Source organism: Ipomoea triloba, chromosome 5 (assembly GCF_003576645.1).
Source record: "Ipomoea triloba cultivar NCNSP0323 chromosome 5, ASM357664v1".
In the NCBI taxonomy this organism is placed as follows: domain Eukaryota; kingdom Viridiplantae; phylum Streptophyta; class Magnoliopsida; order Solanales; family Convolvulaceae; genus Ipomoea; species Ipomoea triloba.
The window spans coordinates 30278318-30303020 of NC_044920.1; the positions used below are offsets into that span (position 1 = coordinate 30278318).

The window sequence follows — 24703 nt, forward strand, 5'->3', positions numbered from 1 at the left end:
GTAATAGCTATTACCCTTGCAAGGGTAATAGCTCATTCCCAGGAACAATGTTCCTGGGAATACAAATGCGAACCAAACGACGGAATAGGTTATTACTAGGAATGCTATGCCATTCCCTACCTATTCCGTGAACCAAACATGCCATTATAGTCTCTATAAATAGCGTCTTAAATGCCATAAAGAGGGAGGCGTGGAGAACCTCCGACCTATTGTCTCTTATGCTCGAGCTCATCGACGAGCAAACATGTACAATCGTATGGTCCAAAACCGACTGCATATACTTATCCATATATCCTGATGTATTTATCACATCAATTACACATTACCGAATTTTTTCAATACACACTTTTAAATAGTAACAACAATTTTGTTTGTTATCATATATATATATATATATATATATATATAATAGATAGTACTTCACTACATCCTGAATTATGGTGGGCCGGAACAACCCGACCCATATACAAAAATGAGGTGCCCAAGTGAACTTTATCTCATTCCTCGTCTTCTCGTCTCGCACTCTTCTGCGCTCTCATCTATCTTCAACTGCTAAACGCAAGACTCCATTTTTTTGGATTGAGGACCTAAAAATGGCGGCAATGGCAGCTCTGCAGAGCTCGTTCACGTCTCTTTCTCTCTCCTCCACCTCCTTCATGGGCCAACGCTTCTCTCCCCCTCTATGCTCGCCCCTGGTAAGTGCTCTCTTCTTCTTTCGCTGTTCTTTCAGCTTTTAAAGTTCTTGACGTTTCTGATTTCTGCTTCATTCAAGATTTCCAGTGACATTTTCTTTCAATTCTTGAGTTTCGAAGCTAAGGGTATAGCTGAATCGTTCCCAAAAGTTTTTCTGCAAATTGGGGTTCCTCACTTACAGATTGCTCATGGCTCAATGAGTTATCCTATAAAGTCGCATTCTTTTGTTCAAAACTCTCCATTTGCCTCAGTTGCAACCGATTATATAGAAATTTATAATTTTGGGTTCCTATGAAACAGCAACCACTACCCAGGTTGTGCCAATTGTTATACCATTGAACCTGATACAAAAATTCTGTAGTTAATGGTCTCTGTATATGTAAACAAATAACTTGATAATTGTTACATATAAATAGGTCAACTGCATTTATAGAATGTGTTAAGTGTTAACTATATATACAGAATCTGAAGGTTATCTTATTAGACCTTGGTTTATAATTTGCCCAGGTTGTGCACGTTAAACCCCGCAAAGGACCATAACGAGCTAAATTAGCCTAGGTTGCCACCGACTTAAACCAAGAATTCCAGTTTACCAAGCCATTAGTCCAACCAACTTGGCTAGGTTGCCCATAGAGAAATTCTAATTGTTTGGCCTATTAAGGGAATCTTAGAAGCACTTATCAGACAAGACTCAGATTGTGGAATGCTTTAAGAGAGAATATTAGAAGCACTTAATCAGATAAGGCTCAATTGTGGATGTTAAGATCAGTTTAGTTTGAGATATAGGATATGCTGTTGAAATACTGTATGTTAGATTTATAAATGCTTGTTCTTGACTCCAGCCTCCATCTCTCGTCAAAAACTAAATTTGCTGCTCTTGCCTTCTCCACCAGTGGCTTTCCATAGTTGTTAGACTGTTAGAGTGGACAATTACCCAAAAGTTGTCATTTCTCTCCTATCAGTAGTTTGCAATAACGAAAACGAATAGTGTTTGAATGCTTTCTATAGTTATAGCCATATGTGCTGAAACTTCTGTTGTATATCCAACGTTGTTTGTTACAGTGTGTGTAATAACAGCTTTTTGGAGATGCTATGCAGGTTAAATCGACCGAGAAGCCTTTCTCCGTTGCTGCAAGGGTATGTATTTGTATTCTATATCTTATTTTCCGATATTTGGATTGCCCTTCAAAGATTATATATTCGTCATGCTTTTCCTCTTTGAGGCTCTTGAGCCAATGTGAGTTGTGGAATGCGTAGAGGTTGAAAACTTGAAATAATATGCTTTTGAGGCGACGAAAATATCTGGTGAATTGAACGTTGCTCCTATTGTTACTTGAGCAGCTTAAGCGATGGGAGCGCAAAGATTGCAAACCAAACAGCCTTCCTGTGCTACACAAGATGCACGTTAAAGTCGGAGACACGGTGAAAGTTATAGCAGGGCATGACAAAGGTAAGATTGGAGAGGTTTCCGAGATTTTCAAGCATAACAGCAAGATCGTAGTGAAAGACATTAACTTGAAGACTAAGCACGTGAAGAGCAGGACAGAGGGCGAATCCGGTCAGATAATCAAGGTTGTTAATTAGATCTTTGCTTCTCGGGATTTTCTCTATTCTTTCTTGGAAATGAATTCTATGGTATAGCTATGCAACTATGCAATTATCGTCTTTCCTACAAGCTTTGACGTTTAAAGCTTTAATTTTTAAGGTTGAAGCGCCCATTCACAGCTCGAACGTGATGCTGTACTCCAAGGAGAAGCAAGTAACGAGCAGGGTCGGTCATAAAACGCTAGACAATGGAAAACGAGTTCGCTACCTTACGAAAACCGGTGAAATTATTGACAGTGCAGAGAACTGGAAAAGAGTGGTGAAAGAAAAGGAGAAACCAAAAGAAGTTGAAGCTGCTGCTGCTGCTGCTTCTTAGCAGGCTGCCTTGATTTTCTCTTCTTTATATTCTTTACCTCGGCTATCTGATCTGCCAATTCACATTTTGAAGCGAATGTAATGCTTAGAATAACTTGGATGTAATGTTAATTGATGTGTAAATTTTAAGAATTTTGCCATTTGGGCAATTTGCTGCACTGAATGATGATGGAAATAGGTTTTTCGACTTAGAGATTGAACCCAAAATCAGTTTCAAGTACAAGGATTGCAAAGTAATAGTATAAAGAATGGTAATAGAAGAAACATATGTTTGCATGAACGCTTGTAATGCTATTAATAACCTCACCAAAGATCGCTCATATGCCGGTTTAATCATTAGACAATGCCAGGAGATGTTAACAGGTCTTGACCGGATTTCTGTTAAATATGTGGCAAGAGGTGAAAATGTTCGGGCCCATGATTTGGCCAAGTCCACCTATTTGTATGGGAACTCTAGGTTTTGGTTCTTTGAACCTCCCGTTTGTACCTTCGAGTTCTCTATTGCGTAATGAAATGATACGTTTTTGGTCTTCAAAAAAAAAAAAAAAAACATAGATATGGTTTCTGCTAGAAACCTTGGGTTGTGGGTGATGACCTGATGGGTGTAGTCAGTGCTTCCGTCTTGCACACTCTTGTGGTGGAAAATGACTTTCGAAAATAATTTTTAGGGGAAGTCATTTTCTTCCAAAAATGGGGTGATTTTTCCCCGTCAACGAAAAATACATTTTCTGTTAACTAGATTTTTTAAGCGTAGCCAAACACAAAAAACCCGATACTTTATAGCCGAATTTAAAATATTTGAAAATAGTATTCTTATATCATTTTTTAAATAATGAAAGTTGATTACAAACATTATTTACTTCACATTCTCTAGCATCAAAAGATTTTTTTTTCTCTGGTAACACGAAAAGTTTGCTGTTCACTATCTAATGGTATACATTGAGTATACTCCACTCCTGTATAATAGGATACAAATTAAATAAAGGAGATAATCATATTAAAAAAGACTATACAAAAAGAATACAAGAATTATGTTTCATTCCCTCGATATAGAGCAAAATAAAAAGATTCCATGTGATGACAATAAAATAATTGGAATGTGACAATTACGTCATCCCAAAACGATTTTGAATCATTCGAAAGCACACATGATAGAACTTGAGGGTGTCGATCCTCATCATCACCGTTGATGCTTTCGTTATCAACGGCCAGGAACGTCGATCCGCGTAGTCTCCTCCTATTTGTCAAAATTTGAAATCCAAAACCCTATATAAACAACTACCCTCTTCTCTGATCTTACCACCCGCCCGCATTTGTTCTCTCTACGAACTTGTGAAATCTTCTTCCTGCTTTCTGCTTCTGTTTCAGTTCGTCGGCGGTGATAGCAGCGATGGCCGGACGTGGAAAGACTCTCGGTTCCGGTGCCGCAAAGAAGGCTCAGTCCCGGAGCAGCAAGGCCGGGCTCCAGTTCCCCGTCGGTCGTATCGCTCGGTTCCTCAAGGCCGGAAAATACGCCGAGCGTGTTGGTGCCGGAGCTCCGGTGTATCTCGCCGCTGTGCTTGAATACCTTGCTGCTGAGGTATTTCGATGTCTATTCAACTCTCCTTGTCGAATTTCCTTCAATTTCCCCAATTTTCAGTTTCTAGGGTTCCTCAATTTTCCCCAATTTTCCAATTTATGAGTTAATAATGCTTAATTTTTGTTATTAGGTCCTCGAATTGGCTGGAAATGCAGCAAGGGACAACAAGAAGACGAGGATTGTGCCAAGGCACATCCAATTGGCCGTGAGGAACGACGAGGAGCTGAGCAAGCTGCTCGGAGATGTGACGATTGCTAACGGCGGTGTTATGCCCAACATTCACAACCTTCTGCTCCCCAAGAAGACCGGTGGCTCGTCCAAGCCCTCCGCCGATGAAGATTAGATGCAGAGAAGAAACTTCCTGTGGCAATCAGGCATTGATTGATATGTGGTTTTGATTTGGTTCCAGAATAGCACTTTCCTCCCTTGCGTAGATAGAATTTAGGTCAGTTTTAACTAAGTTCTACTGTTTCTTGTTGTTATTAGTACCCTGTTCTCATCCTGTGTGAATATACATTTGAGGAAGGAAATGAAAACTACATTCTTCCATGTTTCCAAAGCTCTCAGCTTTAAATTAAATCAAAGATTGATTTTTTTTTTTCATAATAAATTGAAAGATTGTTAAACAAAGGATATGCTCATTTGCATACCTATATACACAACTAAGAAGTAAGAAGTCTTCATAACCAAAGAGGTCTGAACTAGAACCATAACTCATAGTTGCAGAAAGATGATGGTGATGATGATTGAGATTATGTCTTTGGCTTTGCCAGTTGTGCAGCTTTGATCTCTTTGCATACCTTCTCTAGTATAATTAGGAAATCGCGAACTATAATGAAAATCTTTAAACCTTCATCCTTGGCGTTATTCCCATGGAAGTAATCGAATGTGCTCTTAACGAGGGCAAATATGCGCTTCTCCTCCCCGAGCAGAAATGCGACTTCAACCCCGGCATCCTGCACGAAAGCCTGCAGTGTCTGGTAGAACGGGTCGTCTGGGGGTACATTATCGATTAATGAGTTTAGGACTGACTTGGCTTGTAATAGCCCTTGGCCTAGCCTTCCAACTGTTGATTGCAAGTTATCTGCATCAATAATTGCAGCTCTCCTCACATTCTCGAGCTCGGTTGCCAGGCCCGACACAACCTGGAGACCGATGTTTCTTAAATGCTCCTCGGAATCGTTGGGGACATCATGGACTAGATCTTCAGACTTGATGCTCGACATGCTCCTTAGCTCCTTGGCTGCCCGCACAGCTCTCATGCCTTCTGTGCGGATAATCTCCTGAACGACAAAGTGCAGGAGCGTGATCTTGCCATCTACCCCTTTCACGTCTACTAATTTTAGTAGCGTGTCAAGTTTGAATGCTTGTGCTCCACCTCGGTATGTCCCATCGTTCATCCGATTGCCAGTTTTCAGAACAGCCTCGAGGAGTTTCATAAACAGCCTGCTATTCTGCAGTTCCGTGCAAGCATCCTGGATACAAAGGATGGACGAGAAATTAAAACTTCAAGAATCTGAATAGCAATGAAGCCACAACAGAAAGACGAGCATGGACATTTGCAAGCTAACAGTTCATGAAAATCGAGATCTACCTCTAGGGTTTTAAACGACTCTTTAACCGCTGATGCCTCCTCCGGAAGTGTGCACATGAACAGCAGTGTTTCTAGCCTCTTAAAGGCAAATGGAATTTCAACTATGATTTTCATGAACTTGTCTGCATGCCCTAGTTTAGTAAGCTCGCCAGTATAGAGCCTCAGCTTCAGCTCTTCATCAGACGTCGGGGCCATCCTCAGCAGAGTTTGAATTAGCTCAGGTGGAAGTTCGTTTCCTGGTTCACTATAAAACGTTAGCCACTGATTTCACACTGGAAATATGCAACAACAAAATACTGAAATCTCCACTATCAACAACGCATTAAAAAACTACTCCTTGACAAATCAGGGAAAATATCATTCTTGATGTCATAATATAATGGTCAATATCACAGTCCACTAATATATTTTAACTACCAAGAAAATCGGAGGGGATTGTTAAACAATAAACTAACTAGAAAACTCAACTAGTATTTTGTATATATTCTCTGTGATATTCTTATATTCTAATCATATGTACAAAGTGTAGAGCTACTTATACAAGAGAGGAACTAATAGCCACAGATTCCTAACACCAAAACCTAGGGCTAAGAGTAATTTTCTCAACTAACACCCTATTTCTCTAACAGGGATTTTTTAGAGTATCAAGTACAATCATGTATGATCCCTCTAACTGGTATTAATATTATCCAATACAACGAGGTAGACATATAGCATGCATGGTTGTACACAATAGTATTGGCATTGTAGAAAAATCTAATACTAATCTTAAAAGTAAATTTCCTCTCTCATCTCCATGATGGCAAATGATGTCTAAGGAAGCATAATGAAAGCATATTATGATTCCATTCTAGCAAATAAAGATATGAGTTTTTTTTTTTTTAAAAGAAGAAAGTAAATAGATGAAGTACTTCATTAATTCACACATTACATTATAGACAAAATATGGAAGCAAACATGCTTATATTTTTAGTTTTTGCTTGGAACAAAATAGAAACATTTTTTTTCTCAAACCAAAACCATAAACAAAAGAAAATCATTACCAAATGGTCCCTAAAGAATGGCCCTCACCTTCTTTAATAGCATCACAAACTTCTTCTGTTGTAACATTTAAAGCTTTTAGGAGAATTGATATATTTTGTGCTTTCTTTGGATCAATAATTTGAATAAACAGGCTTGCAGGTTTTTTGGCTGAAGTGTCTTTCTTGGTATCTTTGTCTTTTTTTTCTTGAGCACCAAATAGAGTCTCTATCATCTCTTCATTAAACCTGTTTCAATCAAACACATTGTGCAGCAAGTGCATTAGTATACAAACACTGATTCATTAGTTAAAAAGAAAAAAGAGAGAAGAAAAACTTACTGGAAAGATCCTGCTTTTATCTGATGCCAAACCATTGCATGATCAGGGTTGGCTAGAACCTTATCCCAGAAGAATGGCTTTAGTTTAGTTTTAGGTGGACCCGTTGGGCCCGCTGGACGAGACGCTCCAACAGATGGAGGCCGAGGCAGCTTCATACCCGGTGGAGGTGGACGTGGTGAAGCAAGACCGCCTGGTGGAGGTGGTGGTCCGCCAGCGCTTGGGACTCGCATCAGTCCGGGAGGTAGCGGTGGTGGTGGGCCACCACTAGGGGCTCGCATCAGTGATGGGTCAGCACCGCCGCCGGGAGGTGGCGGTGGTGGTGGGCCAGCACTGGGGGCTCGCAACAGTGATGGGCCAGCACCAGATGGTGGGAATGAGCCACTGCCTGGAGATGGCGGTGGATGTGGGGCACTGCCTGGAGATGGCAGTGGATATGAGCCACTGCCTGGAGACGGTGGAGGGCCAAAGCCACACCCTGGAGGTGGTGGGAGAGGAGGGCCATTACCTCGGGCTGGGGGTGATGGTGGGGGAGGACCACCAATTTGTAGAGGAGGCAGAGATGGTGGACGAATTCCATCAGGAGCGAGTGCTGAAGGGGGTGGTACTGCAGGAATTACCCTACCAGGGGGCGGCTTTAGTGGAAGGACTAGTGGAGGGGGTACTGCAGGAGCTACCCTACCAGGTGGAGGCTTTAGTGGAAGCGGTACAGCTTCGTCTGGAGGAGGTGGCGGTAAAGGTTTAGCTTCCTCTTCCAGAGGTGGCGGTGAAGGAGCTGCTGCTTCCTCTTCCAGAGGTGGCAGTGCAGCAGCTGCTTCCTCGGGAGGAGGTGATGGCGGTGAAGGAGCAGCAGCTTCATCAGGAGGAGGGACTCCCGGAGGAGGTTCTTCAGGAACTACCCTACCTGGGGGAGGCTTTAGCGAGCCCAATCCAACTGTGCTTAAACGAGGCTTTAGCGAGGGCAATCCAACTTTGCTTAAACCATGCTTTAGCGAGGGCAATCCAGCTTTGCCTAAACCAGGCTTTAGCGAGGGCAATCCAACTGTGCCTAAACCAGGCGCCACTTGTGCAGAGTCCTCTACAGAGTTGGCACAAACACTAGAAATACTTCCTACAGGACCTTCTAATTTGGAGTTACTTTCATCAGCCTGTGGGTCCATGGACAAATTTTCGCCCATGTTTTCACCCGAGTTCTTAGAAACAGAATGATTTCTGTTGCTTAATGAATTCCCATAAGGCGGCACCTTCTGTGAAGCTGAAGCTGAAATTTCGAAGTTGGAAATAAATATTCAGTGAAGCAGAAGACAAGCCTGTACTAACAAACCACGATAGCAAAACGAAACATTGATTTTTACCAGGGAAGTCATTTCTGCTTAGGCTCAAAAGAGGCTTCTCATCGTTTGGTCCCAGCCCCGGTCCATTGGAGAAAACCTTCAAATAACATATAAAAAACAGGGAAACTACAATACTCGTGACTGCAGCAGTCACAGTAACAGCGATAATCAGTGTCTGCGTGTGTTTAGCTTCGATTGATGCTGCATCCGACGCTTGAGAAAGCACACGAGCCCCAGGCTTTAAGCTTGACTGATCAGGATCATCATGCAGTTCAGATTTAAACGCTTTAGGCCTTGGATGTCCTGGACTGCGTGATGCCACTTTGTGGTATGGAAAAGGGGACTCTACAAACCGCTGAATCAATTCAGACTGTTTAGCCACGCTGTGCCTAGCAAACAAACTGTCCATAAACCTGGTATACCAAGCTTTTGAACCCTTTCCCTTTCCAGACACAAGAAACATCAGATTTTTCTTCGATAAACAATCCTCAAGGGTTTGTTTAACCAGCGGGTGCAAGAAATCTATAAATTTCTGCTTATCGTCTTTGGTTCTTGACCTACCTTTGGAAACGATTCCATTGTTCCCTTTGTTCTCTTGGATGTAAAACTCGAGATCTTGAACTGTTGCCATGGCATCTATCAACTCTATCCTACAGTTTAGCCATACTAGCTCAGCCTGCAGCAGCAACACACTTGCATTCAAATTATCTTATACATACATTACATGTATACATGTAATCACACAATCTTATACATAAGCATTACAAAACAAGAAACACTACAACTATAAATTTCATATTCTGCCAAGCATTTTGTGCTCAGATGGCAGGTAGTGACTCTCCCATATGGGGGGTCATGAGATCGAACCTCAGTGAAGGCGTTGTTGACTCTTTTTGCTTATAGAGTCAGTAGCATTCAAAAAAATAAATTTCATATTCTCTCAGATATTTCACCACATTGATTAAACATGAGTAGGTTCAAAACACAATGCTGTCACATTCTTTAGGTGACGAATCACCATCTTGGCAACAAACTGGTTTGGCTGTTTGGGCATGTTGAACACCACCCTACTCGAACCCCATATTACCAACCAACATAATCTCGCTAGAAAAATCAGTTCGTTTTGTGTCAGTTTGAAACATGCTAGACCAGACTTGGCTTCCTGAACTGCATCGTTAGCCATCTTGCCCTTTCAGGCTTTCAGCAACCCGCTTTTGCCCTCTCCTCCATTTCCCGTGACAGGAGAAGGAAAGGCGTGATGCTGACATTTTTAGGCAAGTTCAAGAGGCAAAGAGAATTACTCCGTATCATCTTAAGGGTATATGCAATTATACAATAAGAAAAGAAAAATATTACGCAAGTTCAAGTGTCAAAGAGAACTATCATCTTAAAGGGTGTATGCAATTATATGATAAGAAAAGGAAAAGTATATCAGCCAACGATATTAACGAGAAATAACTGGAAAAGAATCAAAGAAATAGAAATCTCAAGGCTAGCTTAAAATACCTAATAAATGAAGTCTACCTCATACTATAACATATCACAGAGGTCACATCAAACAGAAAATCAAAACACATACTTGATCCTGACATATTAGCAAATGATAGCTACTAAAGAAACCATTCATGGTCATCTTTCTACATCGCCATATGGTAAAGGAACCAAGGTACACGAAAAATAAATTTTGGTCAGTAATCAGGCCAAACATATGCAATGAAAATGTCACAGCGTCACTGTGGCAGCATCTATGGCCCTAAACTCCAGCATTTACAAACCATATGAACCCAAAGCTAAATCAAACAACCAGTAAAAAGACTGCAAGTTTGGCATACAGAAACACACAAAGCTGGAAAATGAACAGGCTATAGCAGCCTAGTACCTTATCTTGATTAATCTCCCCAGAGTTTATTAGACTGGCAAGTAAATCCTGTTTGGCCTCTTCTGACATGTTCTCCTTCTCCTGGCTTGCTGATCCTAAAGTGACAATCATAAACACATACACAATATACACAAGCACTCCCTTGACATACATTTGTTCTTAAATCAGCACCCAAAACCCATTCAACACTTTTCATATCATTACTAGAACCTAAAAACCGTCCCCCTTGCTCAAAATAGCCCAAAGCTGAAGTCTTTGAAGCAACAATCATCAATGCCAGACATTCCCCAATGCACAGCACTTCAAGTGTCACATTCATAGAATTTCTGCCAAGAATTCTAGTGACCCACATCTAAAATTCATCCAAAAATCAATTTTAGGGGCCACCCTCCTCCACAATTGTTTTCTTTTTTTTGCCTTCTCCCCCCAGAAAAGCCAAAATTTGGGATTAAAATCAAGAAATGCAATACCAAGCTCGTAGCATCAGAATGGGAATAGTTCCTAGAAATTGGATCCTCAGGAAACAGCCAACCCACGAACCCACAAAGATTTTTCCTTTTCTCCAAATCCCTAATCTTGAAGGTTTTTGCGCATTCTGGGATCGAGCAAAAGAAGCTCCAAATGCACAAACTTTGAATATTCAGGGAATAGGGTGGCGTGGGATGGTGACCGCCAAGCATGCCAGTTTTTTACATGGGATGAAAGCTGGAAGGACATAACAATCGTTATTTGCTTTTTGGTTTCTTCGTCTCTTTTTCCCTTTTTTTTTTTTTTTTTTTTCAAAATTTAATTTTTTTTTTCAACTTTGTTTCTCGTTCAATCGATGACTCATGAGTTGTCTTACTTATCTCTTGTTCATGCCAAAATGAAAAAAATAAAAATAAATTATAGTGTAAAAAGTTTTTTTATTCTTTTATTTTTGTATAGTATTATATTATTATATACGAAAATATTTTTAAAATAAAAGATCATATATAGAAACCGTTTCAATTAATTTATAGAAATCATAAAATGTCACATTGTCGATGATAGGATGAATTATGATAATTCATAATGAGATTAATTAATTTATATGACAAAATATATGTAATCGGATAAATATTAATTTAGATAGAGAACTGTATTTTTTTTTTATTTGAACGTTATGAATTGAGTAGCATAAGTTGGGAGAGCTCCCATGTATCTAGTCCGACTAAAGATGCATAGGGCGGGTACAATGGTTAAATGCATAGCACCAATTTGTTTAGGCAATTTATATGCTTCAAAAAAGGATTTTCTTCTTTATGTGAAAATTTGAAAAAAAAAAAAGATAAAAGAAAAAAGGAGGCTTTTTGGTTATGTCGAGTCAAATGAATTTTTATTATATTTGTTGGTGGGCAGGTTTGTATAAGTGGTCAAGTTCCTTAAAGGCCATTCAAGATTTCTTTTTTTCCCCATATTATAAGAGATAAGAGAGATGATATCCCAATGAAAGAGGAAGAATTTGGAGAGATGAGAATCTATAATGCCCCATCATTTGTTAGTTTTAGATTCTTTAAATAATATTTGGTTTGCAAATACTCAACCATGTATATAAAGATAACTAACTGAGTGGTATATATTATGATCTCAAGCCCTCCAAAATTCGAAGCTTGAGCTTTACTATTCAAGGTGCAAGCCGTAGCTAGCTACCATGTTACTACACATTTTGAACAACCTCAATAGTTATAGATTTTTATGAGTTTCTTGCTTTCTGGATGCATAGATTGTTGCACACGCGCAACAATTTGCGCAAATTTTTCCATTTCCCCCAAAAGTGAATTTCACTCAAAAATCATATTTACAGGAGAAACATCTAGCCAAACCCTCCACATTTCCCATTAGATAAAAACTAATTCCTAGTTATTTCTTCCTAAAAAACTGAGCGAAAATCACTATTGTGGTTGCTCTTACTAGATAGATTTTTAAATTGATATGCATTAGCATTTATAATAATATGCATTTACTATTTACATATGACATGCATGCCACTTTGTTAAATATATTAACATTTTCGCAATACTGTAAAAATATTACACAAAATCTATGAAGTGTGGGGATGTAACTCAAATGGTAGAGTGCTAGCTTAGCATGCGAGAGGCATAGGGATTGATACCCCGCATATAATGTAGTGTTTTTGTGTCTTTGTGACCGGCTTCCAACTCGATCAAGATGGGCTGGTCCTCCTCCATTTGGATGGAACGTACCAGCCAACATTCTAATCTTCTAACGTAAGCAATTTTCCCAACTCATCCAAACTTATTTTTTTTGCATTTTTCCCAACACAGTCTAACTCCAATAAACTTATGTTTTTATTCCATTGTCTGTTTCAACTCCCTTTATTTTTATATCATGCATTGTTAGGTCATGCGGCCATGCATGCATGCGTTGATAACAAGCAAATTGTTTTAGTTTAGCATATAAGAACTTGTTAATAAAGATGGTGATTCATTTTCGAGTCACGCTCATTTTTATCATATAAAGTTATTTGTTTGAAGCTGATCGATGATATGAATATCAGTACTTTCAAAAAAACAACTGATTGAGAAATAGTGTACATCTTATTTACCGAGCACTCTCATCTCTTATAAATCGTTAATAGGGTATCAGTTGATCAAAACAATTAATATAATCAGGTATATATCACAACAGTACGTACAATTACATACCATTGCCAATGCAAACACCTACCCTAACAAGTTTAATGCCAAGTTTGAATATAATATCGATCAATGCTTTCGGAAAATAATTGATTGAGAAATATAATAGTAACTAAACAATGAAAAAAATTCTTCATGCATACATAGAAGCAAGCTAAGGCAAACAATTCAAAGTCGACCAGCAACTAGGTAGCATGCAGTATTTCAATGATGTCTTTAAAGCATTATTGGGGTTTATAATACATTCATGCATGACTCACGTTTGTCTTTTTATATATTTATAGTTGTAGACTACTTTTAGGTGAATGATATATATGATGTTAGATATTGAGTTGGAAAGGTGAGTGGAAGGATGGGATGGGAGTTTTTGAAGAGAACACGTTTGGGATAGATTCTTGGTGAGATATATGGGAAGCTAAGGAAGGAGAGATATCAATTTGAATGGTGTAGTGGTGGATGGGGGTATTGAAGAAGCTACACAAAAAGGGTTCAAAGAAAGAGATTGCTTGTGATGATAAGAGTGTTACCAACAAGAAATGAAAAGTTTGTGTCACCAACAACATGAGGGAGCTGTTTGTGTCATTGAAGTCGATGCATGGCTTCCTCGATCTCACTCCTCACCTCCTACATATATATTATATATACTATTCTTTGTATTATACATACCCTAGCACCAAGTCATCACTCTCATTTATTCTCTCTCCCTCTATCTATCTATCTATATATAGTTTTGTGCGAAAGTGTTAGTTATGTGAAACATTTTTCTACAAATCGTTAATACTATATATCATCCTAATTGATCAAAATAACTAACACATTCAACTATCGACTAACAAACTAATTTTTAAACATTCTATACTATTATAATTAACTAGGATAGTTATTTAATAGAGACTTATTAGTTAAACGGCCAATCAATTAAATTAAAAACTGCATGCTTGGTTATACTAGGCACCTAATACAAATTAACATTGATAGGGAATATTTCCCGACTTCTCTTGCATGTATGCACCGCATACCTGCTCGGTATCTAGTCAAGTTATTGAGAGGAGCTATTATCGATCATTACTGACCTTAAAGTCGACCGACTTGACCTGAGATAAAGGACCAAACAAGGGCTTAGCTAGCGGCAATATTTTCCTGCCTTATCCGCACCGACCATTTTAGGTCGGGACGAGCCATCTGACCTTCCCCACTTCATAAGCTAGCCTCGTTCCTTTAATTCAACCCATCTGGGATTAGTAAACTCTCTAACCTTCCCCTATGCATGGCCCACACTTGTCATGTGTGCCGAGCCTTCAACATGTGTTCCATTTACCCCATATAAATACCACATTAAATGCGAGGATGAGGGACTTTTTGACATTTTCCACATAATTATTGGTGGTCCGGAAACCTCTGACTCACTGTCATCTTCCAGGCTCAACTACTTAAACCAACAAACGGATGATTAAAAGATCCACACACGATCCGACCTTACTATTCATACGTATTTGTGGGAATGACCGTATTTACCACATCAAACACGATAATTGATACCTTAACAATTTTATATTAAAAGATGCTATTTCAAATGAAATTTATTTTTCATAGAGACATGTAGACATGTAGTATTACTCATAATATATTAATTTTGTAATAATTTGACCGTGTAATAGAACTCTTTGGTGCCATATGGAGTGTATTTTGTAATCAATTCAAATAGAAGAAACCAAAGGGGGAAAAAGAGAAGAGAAAGTCAAATGGTGGAAATTCAAGTTAACCGTTAGGGACAAAATCGTCAAACAACAATTCAACGAATCTATACGCTCGTGCCGCCTGATCCCATTTCAAAAAAATTCAAAAAAAGTTACCCTACGCTCCGCCCTCTTATGCCCGACCCGACACCTCCACCACCCACCCCCACCCAGCGCCACCCCGGCCCCTCCGTTGTAAATTACCGATCAAGTCCCCGGAGAGAAGATATAGTCATATAGATTAAGAGATAAGAGATTGAGAGAAAGAGAGAGAGAATCATTTTCCGCCATTTTCATTTCTTTTTTAGGGTTAAAGAATTGAAAATCACTGTCTGATAGTGAGAGAGAGAGAGAGAGAGATCGTCCAGTTTACTGGAATTCAAAGCAACGGCTGCGATAAGATCTGGTAGCTTAAGTTTCAATCCAAACCCTAGACCCCACCCCCACCCCCCACCCTAAAAGCTTCCGGAATTCATTTCCCCTTGATTTTACATTTTCTCTGTCCGTTTTGTGCTGTTTCTCTCTCTACATCTCCTTCCATAATTGCGCTCACTTTCAAATGGCTCCCAAGAGCCAGAACAAGCCTCCTGTAGCTCCAACTCCTTCGAGTCCATCCAACGTAAGACCTCCGCACTCTCTCTCTTTCTTTTTCTCTATCTATCAAAAAAGAAACAAAATTTAGTGGTTTTCTTCATCCCGGTGGCCCATTAGTAGAAGAACAATCGTTTGATTTCTGACCAGAATGGGCTTTCACAGGATTAATTATTTCCATCGTCGAAATGGTTCTGTTGTGTGGTGAAATTTTGAATACAAAATTTAGTGATTTTCTTCATCCCGGTCTCCCATTTGTAGAACAAGCGATTGATTTCTGACCAGAATGGGCTTTCACGGGGTTGATACTTTTCAGCGTCTAAATGGGGTTTTTAAAATTGGTTCTGTTGTGTGGTGAAAATTTGAATTTTTAGGTTAGAGTCTTGAATTTCTTCAGGGCTCTATTTCGTTATAGATGAGTAATTTCATTACTTTTTGTTAATAGAGTAGTAGTCTTGCGGCGATTCTGGTGAAATTTTGAACTTTTGGGATACTAAAATTTATTTGGTGTTCTCAGGGAAAGTTTGCAGTGGATGAGGTGTCAGTAGATAAGAAAAGAAAGATTGGGAATACAAAGATGCCGTCTGGAGTTAGACCTGGTAGACAGGCGTTTGCTGTGGTAAATGGGAGTGCAGATCTGCCTCCAACCAGTGGACCGCCGAGTAGTGCTGGCTCAGATTGTGGAGTTATTGAGTTTAACAAGGAAGATGTTGAAGCATTGCTAGTTGAGAAGCTGAAAACTAAGAACAAGTATAATATGAAGGTAGCTAGTCTAGATATTTTTCTAGTATAATGCTATATTTTGTATATTTGATTAGTATATATTGGGTGTTAAAGAGGTCTGTTATGCTGAGTTTCTTCATTATTTTTAGGAAAAATGTGATCAAATGTCGGAATATATTAGAAGGCTTAAGCAGTGCATTAGGTGGTTCCAACAGCTTGAGGGAAACTATGTTTCTGAACAGGAGTCACTCAAAAGCTTGCTAGAATCAGCAGAGAAGAAGTGCAACGAGATGGGTATGACTTTACTGCTATTATTTAAATTAGTTCTGAGGAGATCAATGGATATGCTCACTCATTGTACTTTTGGTTTTGGGCTCCTCTTAGATATGCTAATGAAATCAAAGGAAGAAGAATTGAATGCAATCATTATGGAGTTGAGGAAAAATATTGCTGTGTTACAGGACAATTTGAAGAAGGAGGAATCTGAAAAATCGGTAATGCATATCCTGAAACTGTTTCCTTAGCAAACTTAGGCATTTCAGATGAATGTTATTGGAGTGTTAATAATACTTTGTAAATAAATTGCTTAATTCATGATCAGGAAGCCCTTAATTCTCTTAGTAGAGAGAAAGAGGCCAGGGTAGCAGCAGAGACACTGCAAGCATCACTTTCAGAGGAGCATAAGAGAGCTCAACAAGATTTAACTACTGCCAATCAAAAGGTACTGTAGATGCCTATTTTGTGGATTTATTGGTATTCTTTTCACTTTGTTGTCTGGTTGATAACTTATAATTTGATGCGTATTGGATATTCAGATTCAATATCTAAATGATACGTACAAGCGGTTGCAAGAGTATAACACAAGTTTACAGCAATACAATAGTAGACTTCAGTCTGAGCTTGCTACTACTAATGAGACACTCAAGCGTGTGGAGAAAGAGAAAGCTGCTGTAGTTGAAAACCTCAGCACATTGAGGGGTCACTATACTTCTTTGCAGGAACAGCTTGCATCTTCTAGGGTTAGGCCATCTTCTCTTTTATTCATTTCACTATCTTATGCTTTCAAAGAAATTTTTTATATATGTGGACAAGGAACATCCTCTCTCAATTGTTGTTATCTTCTACTTGTTATATGATCTTCTTCCTGTTATATGATGACACCTATGAGGAAGAAGTAAATCCATGGGTGTTTTCCAGTAAAAAGCTGGAATTGATGGGAGGGTGGGGAATCCATTCTGATTAACATTAGATTTTTTGTATATTTTTTGGAATTCCGTCTGAACTACCTGCTATACATTATATTCTGAGATCAACATGTCAGGGAGATAAGTTCTGATTCACTTAGGGGTTTGAGTTACCATGTTTGTTTCTCTGCACCTCTGCTTTTGCAGTGAATAGTTTATTCAGCGGTTAATAGTGCAATTTTCGTTTTTAAAGTAGATTAATCTGGAAAAAGCTTAAATTATTACTTGTGATATCTCTGCTAGCAATATTACAACCATGAAAATTCCCTACTGCCCCACTGATGCCTTTATTTCTTTCTAAATGATACATGTGATTTTGTTGTAGATTATAAATCTATTTATCTAGGCTCGGTACAGCTTGTATAACTATGTATTTGATATTGTATGCGGTCCTCTGTACTAGATTCTCATGACTTTTTATGATTTATGTATTTAGACTGCTCAAGATGAGGCCATAAGGCAAAAAGAAACTTTAGCTTCTGAGGTGGGATGTCTGCGGGGAGATCTGCAGAACATGAGGACTGACCGGGACAGTCAGCTAGCAAAAGTCCAGATTTTAACAGAGGAAGTAGTAAAATACAAGGAGTGCACTGGAAAATCTGTTGCTGAGTTGGGCAACCTGACAGTGAAGTCTAATGAGCTGGAGGTGTGTTTTTGTAATTTTGGTTTCTCAATCATGATTTATAATGATATTTTCTGTTCAGTAACAATATTGTGTAATATTTTTCCCAGGCAAGATGTTTGTCTCAATGTGAACAAATTAGAAGATTGCAGGAACAACTTTCTTTTGCAGACACGAAGTTACAGGTATACAATGTGCTAAGACATTTTATCTCCACTGAAGCTCTTCAAATTATGTAGTTATCCAAACTTGTGTTATTAATCTATGTTGCTTTATCAGATGTCTGACATGTCAGCTCTAGAAACAAAATCAGAATATGAAAGACAAAAGCAAGTTATCAACGAGTTAAATCAGCGACTTTCAGAGGCGGAAACAAAAATTGTTGAGGGTGAAAAACTTCGTAAAAAATTGCACAATACAATTCTGGTAATATTCTTGGATTAAAGTGCAGTAAACTTTTTCCTTTCAGTTATGGATTATCAATTTTCATTAATGAATGGGGTTATGCAGGAACTAAAAGGCAATATTAGAGTGTTCTGCAGAGTGCGCCCTGCATTATCTGATGATGCCATTAGTGCAGAAAAGGTTGTATCTTTTCCAACATCATTTGAAACACTTGGACGGGGCATTGAGTTGACGCATAATGGTTGGTAGTTAATTCAAATGAATTTGAAAATAATATTATGTACTTCTAATCTCCTTTTTTAACTCTCCTTTTTTCTTTTTTCTTTTTTTCTTCTTTCTATATAAGGGCAAAAACACCCTTTCACCTTTGACAAAGTATTCGTCCCTGAGGCCTCACAAAAGGATGTTTTTGATGAAATATCACAACTTGTCCAGAGTGCTCTTGATGGTTACAAGGTGATATTTTCCCCTCAGCACTTAATTTGATCTTCTTAAATGCTATGAACTGCAAATCATGTCTCCTTATGATTGTTGGGTGTTTGGTTCTTTGTCTTGTTTTAAAACTACTATATAATGTTCTTTTGGTTGTTGGAATACTGCATAAATTTGTTTTGGTAATAAAATAGCATGTAGTTTTGTTCACATTATAACAATGATATGTTGTTACAGTGTTCCATGGAAGTATGAGCAATATTTGCCTGCTAAAAATGGTGGTGTATTCTGTTTTTTCAGGTCTGTATATTTGCGTATGGCCAGACAGGTTCTGGTAAGACTTATACCATGATGGGCAATCCAGGGGCCGATCAGCAAGGGCTAATCCCACGGACATTGGAGCAAGTATTCCAAACAAGGCAAAATAATCACGCACAAGGATGGAAATATGACATGCAGGTTGGGGCAGTGAGGAAATGCTTTATGTTCTGTTAACCAAGTCTCATTAATATGTTTCTTTAGTGTTGATTATATCGTTCTTGTCTGTCTGTTTTTAGGTATCAATGCTTGAAATATACAACGAAACAATTCGAGACCTTCTGTCTCCAAATCGATCAGGTTTTGATGCCTCAAGAAGTGAGAATGGAGGAAAGCAATATGCAATAAAACATGATGGAAATGGCAACACCCACGTGTCTGACTTAACAGTTTTGGATGTTCGTAGCAGCAAAGAAGTTTCATACCTTTTAGAACGAGCAGCACAAAGCAGGTATATGCTGTTTATTGATGGTTGACTTCTAAAACTAATTGTTATTCTTGTAATCATTACTGTTTTGTTAGCTCTGTTGTACAGATGTTAATACTTTAAGTTACCTACTTGTTTTTGGGTTTCAAACTTCTAGGTCCACCGGGAGGACTCAGATGAATGAGCAGTCTTCAAGAAGCCATTTTGTGTTCACTCTTAGAATATCTGGTGTTAATGAGGTAAGAAGCTGCTTTGGTATAGCTAAACACCATGCCAATTTATTCGTTTTGGTGATCTTATTGTAACTTGTTCTTTCAGAGCACGGAACAACAAGTACAAGGTGTGTTGAACTTAATTGACCTTGCGGGCAGTGAACGCTTATCTAGAAGTGGGGCTACTGGAGACCGACTGAAAGAAACTCAGGTACAAACAACAAAGGCGAATTGACCTTTTGGAAATAGCTGCAGCATATGATCTCATCTAAATAATCTGTTTTCAGGCTATCAATAAAAGTTTATCATCTCTGAGTGATGTTATCTTTGCTTTGGCAAAGAAAGAGGAGCATATTCCATTCAGGAACTCAAAGCTGACATATCTTCTCCAGGTAAACATTTGTATCCCCTAACAATGCTTACTTAGCCTTTTTTACATTCATTTCTGAGCAAGTATATACCGATCAATTGAATTCTGCTGTTTGTTCATCAGCCATGCCTGGGCGGCGACTCAAAGACATTGATGTTCGTCAATGTTTCACCGGACCCTACTTCGGTGGGTGAATCACTGTGTTCACTCCGCTTTGCATCAAGGGTGAACGCTTGCGAGATTGGGATTCCAAGGCGGCAAACCAGCTTGCGCCCCCCTTCAGATTCTCGCCTCAGCATTGGCTGATCTGCTGATGTTTTTACAGAAATGATGATGATGATCATCCTAGTTTTTTCTCTCTTTCACCTTGTCCCCATCCTGTGTGTGAGATCTGTAATGCATTTGATTTTTAACTGAATATATATAAGCATTTCCTCCTAACAAGCAGCATATCCCCCCTGTATTTTGTATAGTGGAGAAGATACTGGCTTTGTATCAGACCCCCACACCCCCAATTACAATCATTTACATTTGGCTTCATCAAGCTACTATCTCCTGCTGTACCAATACTAATTTTCGAAACTTCTTTTCTATTTTTAATGATAAAAATTTTATCTCATGTTTTGTGTTGTAATTGTTTGATTGTCAGAGGATTGGTTGATAATATGTTATTTTAGAGTTTTTATTTAATAGATGATAATCAAAGAAAAAGTGTCATATGGGCTTAATAGCTCTTAAGCTCATTGGACAGTAATAGCCCATTCCCATTCCTGGGAATACACATTTTTACTAAATAAAAGAATAGACGTATTATTGAGAATTTCAGACAATTTCGAGAATTAAAGTTGCCGTTATAGTTATTATATATATAATAATATATAAATTCGCTAAATAATTATGTCAAATATGTTGTTTTTACTCATTCTTATTTCTGAGAATATAAATTTTTACCAAATAAAGGAATTGACGTATTATTGAGAATTTCAGACAATTTCACGAATTAAAGGTGACGTTACAGTTATTATATAAATAATAAATAATAATATATAAATCCGCTAAACAATTATGCTAAGTATGTTATTTTCACATTGTAAAATTTATCTTGGACGACTAAGTATGTTATTTTCACATTGTAAAATTTATCTTGGACGATTGTAGAGGTTATTTTCACATTGTAAAATTTATCTTGGACGATTGTAGAGTACAGTTATTATATAAATAATAAATAATAATATATAAATCCGCTAAACAATTATGCTAAGTATGTTATTTTCACATTGTAAAATTTATCTTGGACGACTAAGTATGTTATTTTCACATTGTAAAATTTATCTTGGACGATTGTAGAGGTTATTTTCACATTGTAAAATTTATCTTGGACGATTGTAGAGGATAATGAAAAGATAATGAAATGTAAGGGGTTTGAATATAATATCATGAATGTTAGGGACTCATATGGCAACAATCAAAGTGAAGAGGGGGGAATATGAAATTTATCCTAAAATTATAATTCACTGCGTAAAACACATGCCAATTTGCTGTGCACGAATAAGAACAAAGATTCCTCGATTTTCCAACATCGTCATCAGTAGTCCATCGCATTCCCGTGATTTCGTTTTCCCCTTTTCATTAAAAATTCCCAGGACGCGCTTTGTGTGTTCTGAATTTGTCTTCTGGCCGGAAATTTCTTGGCTTTCGCCGGCGGCTGCTCGGAAATGGTTTTGCAGGAAAATACCAACTGGCTCTACGATTACGGGTTCGAAGATATCAGTGTTGCCGATGCGAATTTTTCTGTTTCGGGTTCTGGGTTCAGCTGGTCCGCGCAGACCTTGAATGGTTCGGCTTCTGTCAGGTAGCGTTTTGCTGCAGAAAGATTAGTTTGGGTTTGGGTCCATCGAGTTTAGTTTGAGTTTATATGAAGTATTGAATAAAGTTTGGTTCTTTGAGCTTGTGTTGTGGGTTTTATGATTAGATTAGCTTCTTTATTGCTGCAAATTCTGTTGTTTTAGGAGTTTCTGCATGTGGTTTGCTTTGAAAAACACTTATTGTGATATATGATTTGGATAATTAGGGAAAATTAGCACATGATTGAGATTGTATTTGATTTAGTTGTGTGGTGAGCTTTCAGTTTTGGAGGATGTGACCCGTTTGGTAACATAGTTAGCTTGTCTGCCAATTTTGGCTTATTTGATCACAATTAGTTGTTTGACTTGGTTAAACATTCAATATATGTGTTTGATTAATTAACTTTTTGTAAGAGTTTATTGCTCCAAAATGCTAAAATTCAAAAAGCTACTCAAAATAGCTTTTTCGATCAGTTTTTTTAGAAAGTCATTTTTGCATATAATCAACTATCAGCTAATATTTTTTTTCAGCTAATAACAAATTTACCAAATTTCTACAATCAGCTAATGCTATCAACTAGTCAAACCCACTAACTCAATTAGCTAACAACTATTTACCAAACATCCAATCTTTTAACAAAGGAAGGAACTAAATTTTTTTAGTTTCTGTATGGATGCACTTGTATGTGCATGCAGAACTTAGCACAGATTTGTCCTGGGCTAATCAGCCTAGGCTGAGTGGTTAGACACAAAAATCAGGTCTTTTGGCCTTCAAAAGAAATATTGTAAAACAGATAGATAGCTTGCTAAGGAAGAGAACACCATCTAGTCTCACAACCGGGAAAAAGCTTGTCCATTAACCAGGTGTAGAAAGAACTCAGAAACGGTAGAGAGAAAGAAAAGATATAAAGAGAGAGGGGAAAAAGAATGATTTTATGAAATGATCACTACTAATTACAAAATCAAGAAAGAGAGATGAGACCTAGATGAGAATTACACTCTCAACTTAATCATGTGTGATGGTTACAGGCAGTGTGGGGCTATGTTCTTTCCCTAGTTTGTATCTCTGTATCTGTAAACACTTCTATGGCATATTAAGCAGTGGTTTTCTATTACTCATCATATTAGGTGGTGGAGAATTAAGTGCATGGGGCCATCAAAACATGGAAATTATCTCTTTCTTGCTTCTTACGAATTGCTCAGTGTTCTTACATCAGATGATGTGTTGCCTGCATATGGGCCTTGGTGATCTTGCACTGCTTAGTCATTTTTCCTCGCAATTTATATCAGTCGATGCACTCCTCTTATGTTGCAATTCATGTCGCAGTTTCTTTATTTCTTCTTTAGTTCTTTTGTGTTGCTTGCTTGTGTTCTAATCTTTTCGCTCTCTTTCTTTTACATATTAATCATGTGCTCTGTTTTGTTTTTAGTGCGGAACTCGATGGATCATGTGGGGATAACGATGGATCAAAGGAAACTGGCTCCAAGAAACGGTAGAGAACTTGTCCATCTTCTGTGGAAACACTTTGGTTGTTAGAGTATTAAATTTGACAGGGAATTTATTTACCAGTAACAAAATTTTTGTTGGCTTATATCGCCTACTAGGAAAAATGCATGTTTTATCGAGGGACATAAGCCACTGATTAAAGGAAACTTCATCTCACCTTTCTGTATTCTTTCTACAGGTCAAGAACTGAATTATGTGCTTCATCAAGTTCCAAAGCATGCAGGGAGAAGTTGCGAAGGGATAGGCTAAATGATAGGTCTGCTTATTCTTCATTTTTGTACTAATGTCTTCACCTTTTATTTATTTCTTGAACAAAACTAAATTGATATGATCTAGGTTCACGGAATTGAGTGCACTTCTTGAGCCTGGCAAGCTTCCTAAAACCGACAAATCTGCTATCCTAGTTGATGCTGTACGTGTGGTGACACAGCTACGTAACGAAGCTCAGAAGTTGAAGGACTCAAATTTGAATCTACAGGAAAAGATTAAGGAGTTGAAGGTGATGATTCATCCTTCGTTTTGGTTCTGGATGAAACAATCCGTTAATTTTTGTATCAGCCTTGAACTCCAAACCTTCCTCATTAGTTAGAATGAGTATGATGAAAAGAGAACTCAATATTTGTTAGGTCTGCTCATCTTAGTGAATTAATTATTATATTTTTCAATTGTATAGGCTGAGAAGATTGAACTTCGGGATGAGAAGCAAAGGCTTAAGGCAGAGAAAGAGAAGCTCGAGCAACAGCTGAAGACCATGAATGCACAACCTGGCTTCCTGCCTCCTGCAATACCCGCTGCATTTGCCGCTCAAGGTCAAGTAGCCGGCAGTAAATTGGTTCCCGTCATTAGCTACCCTGGGGTTGCCATGTGGCAGTTCTTACCTCCTGCTGCTGTTGACACCTCTCAGGATCATGTCCTTCGACCACCTGTTGCTTAAGGCATTTCCATAGCCGGCCTGCAAAAATTGGGCTGCCTACTATGCGATTTAATCTCCCATTTACTTCGTTGCTGACCTTTCAATCTGTATCTTTCTAGTACTTGAACCGGATTTGATGTATGGTGGAAGATTTATGTGATCTTCAAACTAATTAGTCGATGCTGGCTTTATTGTAAATTTCAATAAGTTTGCCCTACATTGTCATTTGCTCAATTTTCCTTTTTTCTGATTTTCTGGTCTACTCTTCGAGCCAAAATTTGGCATCGTGTCTCTCACAAAATCCTCTTAAGCAAATCAAGATTCA

The 24703-nt window shown here is 38.3% G+C and overlaps 5 protein-coding genes across 5 annotated transcripts; 4 read left to right on the forward strand and 1 right to left on the reverse strand.

Moving 5' to 3' along the window:
- Nucleotides 1-498: 498 nt before the first annotated feature.
- On the forward strand, nucleotides 499-2804 carry LOC116018840 (50S ribosomal protein L24, chloroplastic). Its single transcript, XM_031258849.1, has 4 exons — nucleotides 499-695; nucleotides 1792-1830; nucleotides 2035-2265; nucleotides 2399-2804. Exons 1-4 carry the CDS (start codon nucleotides 594-596, stop codon nucleotides 2612-2614), a joined length of 588 nt encoding a protein of 195 aa, XP_031114709.1. The 5' UTR covers nucleotides 499-593; the 3' UTR covers nucleotides 2615-2804.
- A 1106-nt stretch (nucleotides 2805-3910) lies between these two features.
- Nucleotides 3911-4745, forward strand: LOC116019192 (probable histone H2A.1). The gene is made up of 2 exons (XM_031259336.1): nucleotides 3911-4192; nucleotides 4323-4745. The coding sequence occupies exons 1-2, from the start codon at nucleotides 4004-4006 to the stop codon at nucleotides 4533-4535; spliced, it is 402 nt and encodes a 133-aa protein (XP_031115196.1). The 5' UTR covers nucleotides 3911-4003; the 3' UTR covers nucleotides 4536-4745.
- A 15-nt stretch (nucleotides 4746-4760) lies between these two features.
- LOC116019190 (formin-like protein 5) lies at nucleotides 4761-11123 on the reverse strand. Its single transcript, XM_031259333.1, has 6 exons — nucleotides 10357-11123; nucleotides 8499-9153; nucleotides 7147-8404; nucleotides 6858-7054; nucleotides 5787-6022; nucleotides 4761-5667 (listed from the first exon to the last, which is right to left on the reverse strand). Exons 1-6 carry the CDS (start codon nucleotides 10507-10509, stop codon nucleotides 4945-4947), a joined length of 3222 nt encoding a protein of 1073 aa, XP_031115193.1. The 5' UTR covers nucleotides 10510-11123; the 3' UTR covers nucleotides 4761-4944.
- A 3925-nt stretch (nucleotides 11124-15048) lies between these two features.
- On the forward strand, nucleotides 15049-20733 carry LOC116019191 (kinesin-like protein KIN-14N). The gene is made up of 17 exons (XM_031259335.1): nucleotides 15049-15389; nucleotides 15879-16124; nucleotides 16234-16378; nucleotides 16469-16578; nucleotides 16686-16805; nucleotides 16900-17103; nucleotides 17765-17974; nucleotides 18061-18135; nucleotides 18230-18376; nucleotides 18461-18596; nucleotides 18702-18811; nucleotides 19088-19246; nucleotides 19345-19556; nucleotides 19690-19771; nucleotides 19851-19955; nucleotides 20032-20136; nucleotides 20238-20733. Exons 1-17 carry the CDS (start codon nucleotides 15330-15332, stop codon nucleotides 20418-20420), a joined length of 2409 nt encoding a protein of 802 aa, XP_031115195.1. The 5' UTR covers nucleotides 15049-15329; the 3' UTR covers nucleotides 20421-20733.
- Nucleotides 20734-21658: 925 nt separating this feature from the next.
- LOC116019549 (transcription factor ILR3-like) lies at nucleotides 21659-24595 on the forward strand. Its single transcript, XM_031259815.1, has 5 exons — nucleotides 21659-21966; nucleotides 23389-23451; nucleotides 23644-23721; nucleotides 23802-23964; nucleotides 24139-24595. The coding sequence occupies exons 1-5, from the start codon at nucleotides 21830-21832 to the stop codon at nucleotides 24397-24399; spliced, it is 702 nt and encodes a 233-aa protein (XP_031115675.1). The 5' UTR covers nucleotides 21659-21829; the 3' UTR covers nucleotides 24400-24595.
- The last annotated feature ends 108 nt before the right edge of the window (nucleotides 24596-24703 follow it).

Bases quoted from the DNA above. Each gene is read 5' to 3' on its own strand.
- LOC116019190 (XM_031259333.1), bottom strand. From the start codon at position 10,509: ATGTATGTCAAGGGAGTGCTTGTGTATATTGTGTATGTGTTTATGATT. The intron at 7,055-7,146 runs GTAAGTTTTTCT...TGATTGAAACAG, and splicing joins ATAAAAGCAGGATCTTTCCA to GTTTAATGAAGAGATGATAG. The intron at 5,668-5,786 runs GTAGATCTCGAT...CTTTGTATCCAG, and splicing joins AGTCGTTTAAAACCCTAGAG to GATGCTTGCACGGAACTGCA.
- LOC116019549 (XM_031259815.1), top strand. From the start codon at position 21,830: ATGGTTTTGCAGGAAAATACCAACTGGCTCTACGATTACGGGTTCGAA. The intron at 23,452-23,643 runs GTAGAGAACTTG...TTCTTTCTACAG, and splicing joins GAAACTGGCTCCAAGAAACG to GTCAAGAACTGAATTATGTG. The intron at 23,722-23,801 runs GTCTGCTTATTC...GATATGATCTAG, and splicing joins AGGGATAGGCTAAATGATAG to GTTCACGGAATTGAGTGCAC.
- LOC116019192 (XM_031259336.1), top strand. From the start codon at position 4,004: ATGGCCGGACGTGGAAAGACTCTCGGTTCCGGTGCCGCAAAGAAGGCT. The intron at 4,193-4,322 runs GTATTTCGATGT...TTTTGTTATTAG, and splicing joins TTGAATACCTTGCTGCTGAG to GTCCTCGAATTGGCTGGAAA.
- LOC116019191 (XM_031259335.1), top strand. From the start codon at position 15,330: ATGGCTCCCAAGAGCCAGAACAAGCCTCCTGTAGCTCCAACTCCTTCG. The intron at 16,806-16,899 runs GTACTGTAGATG...TTGGATATTCAG, and splicing joins TAACTACTGCCAATCAAAAG to ATTCAATATCTAAATGATAC. The intron at 19,557-19,689 runs GTATATGCTGTT...TCAAACTTCTAG, and splicing joins GAACGAGCAGCACAAAGCAG to GTCCACCGGGAGGACTCAGA.
- LOC116018840 (XM_031258849.1), top strand. From the start codon at position 594: ATGGCGGCAATGGCAGCTCTGCAGAGCTCGTTCACGTCTCTTTCTCTC. The intron at 696-1,791 runs GTAAGTGCTCTC...GATGCTATGCAG, and splicing joins CCCCTCTATGCTCGCCCCTG to GTTAAATCGACCGAGAAGCC. The intron at 2,266-2,398 runs GTTGTTAATTAG...TTAATTTTTAAG, and splicing joins AATCCGGTCAGATAATCAAG to GTTGAAGCGCCCATTCACAG.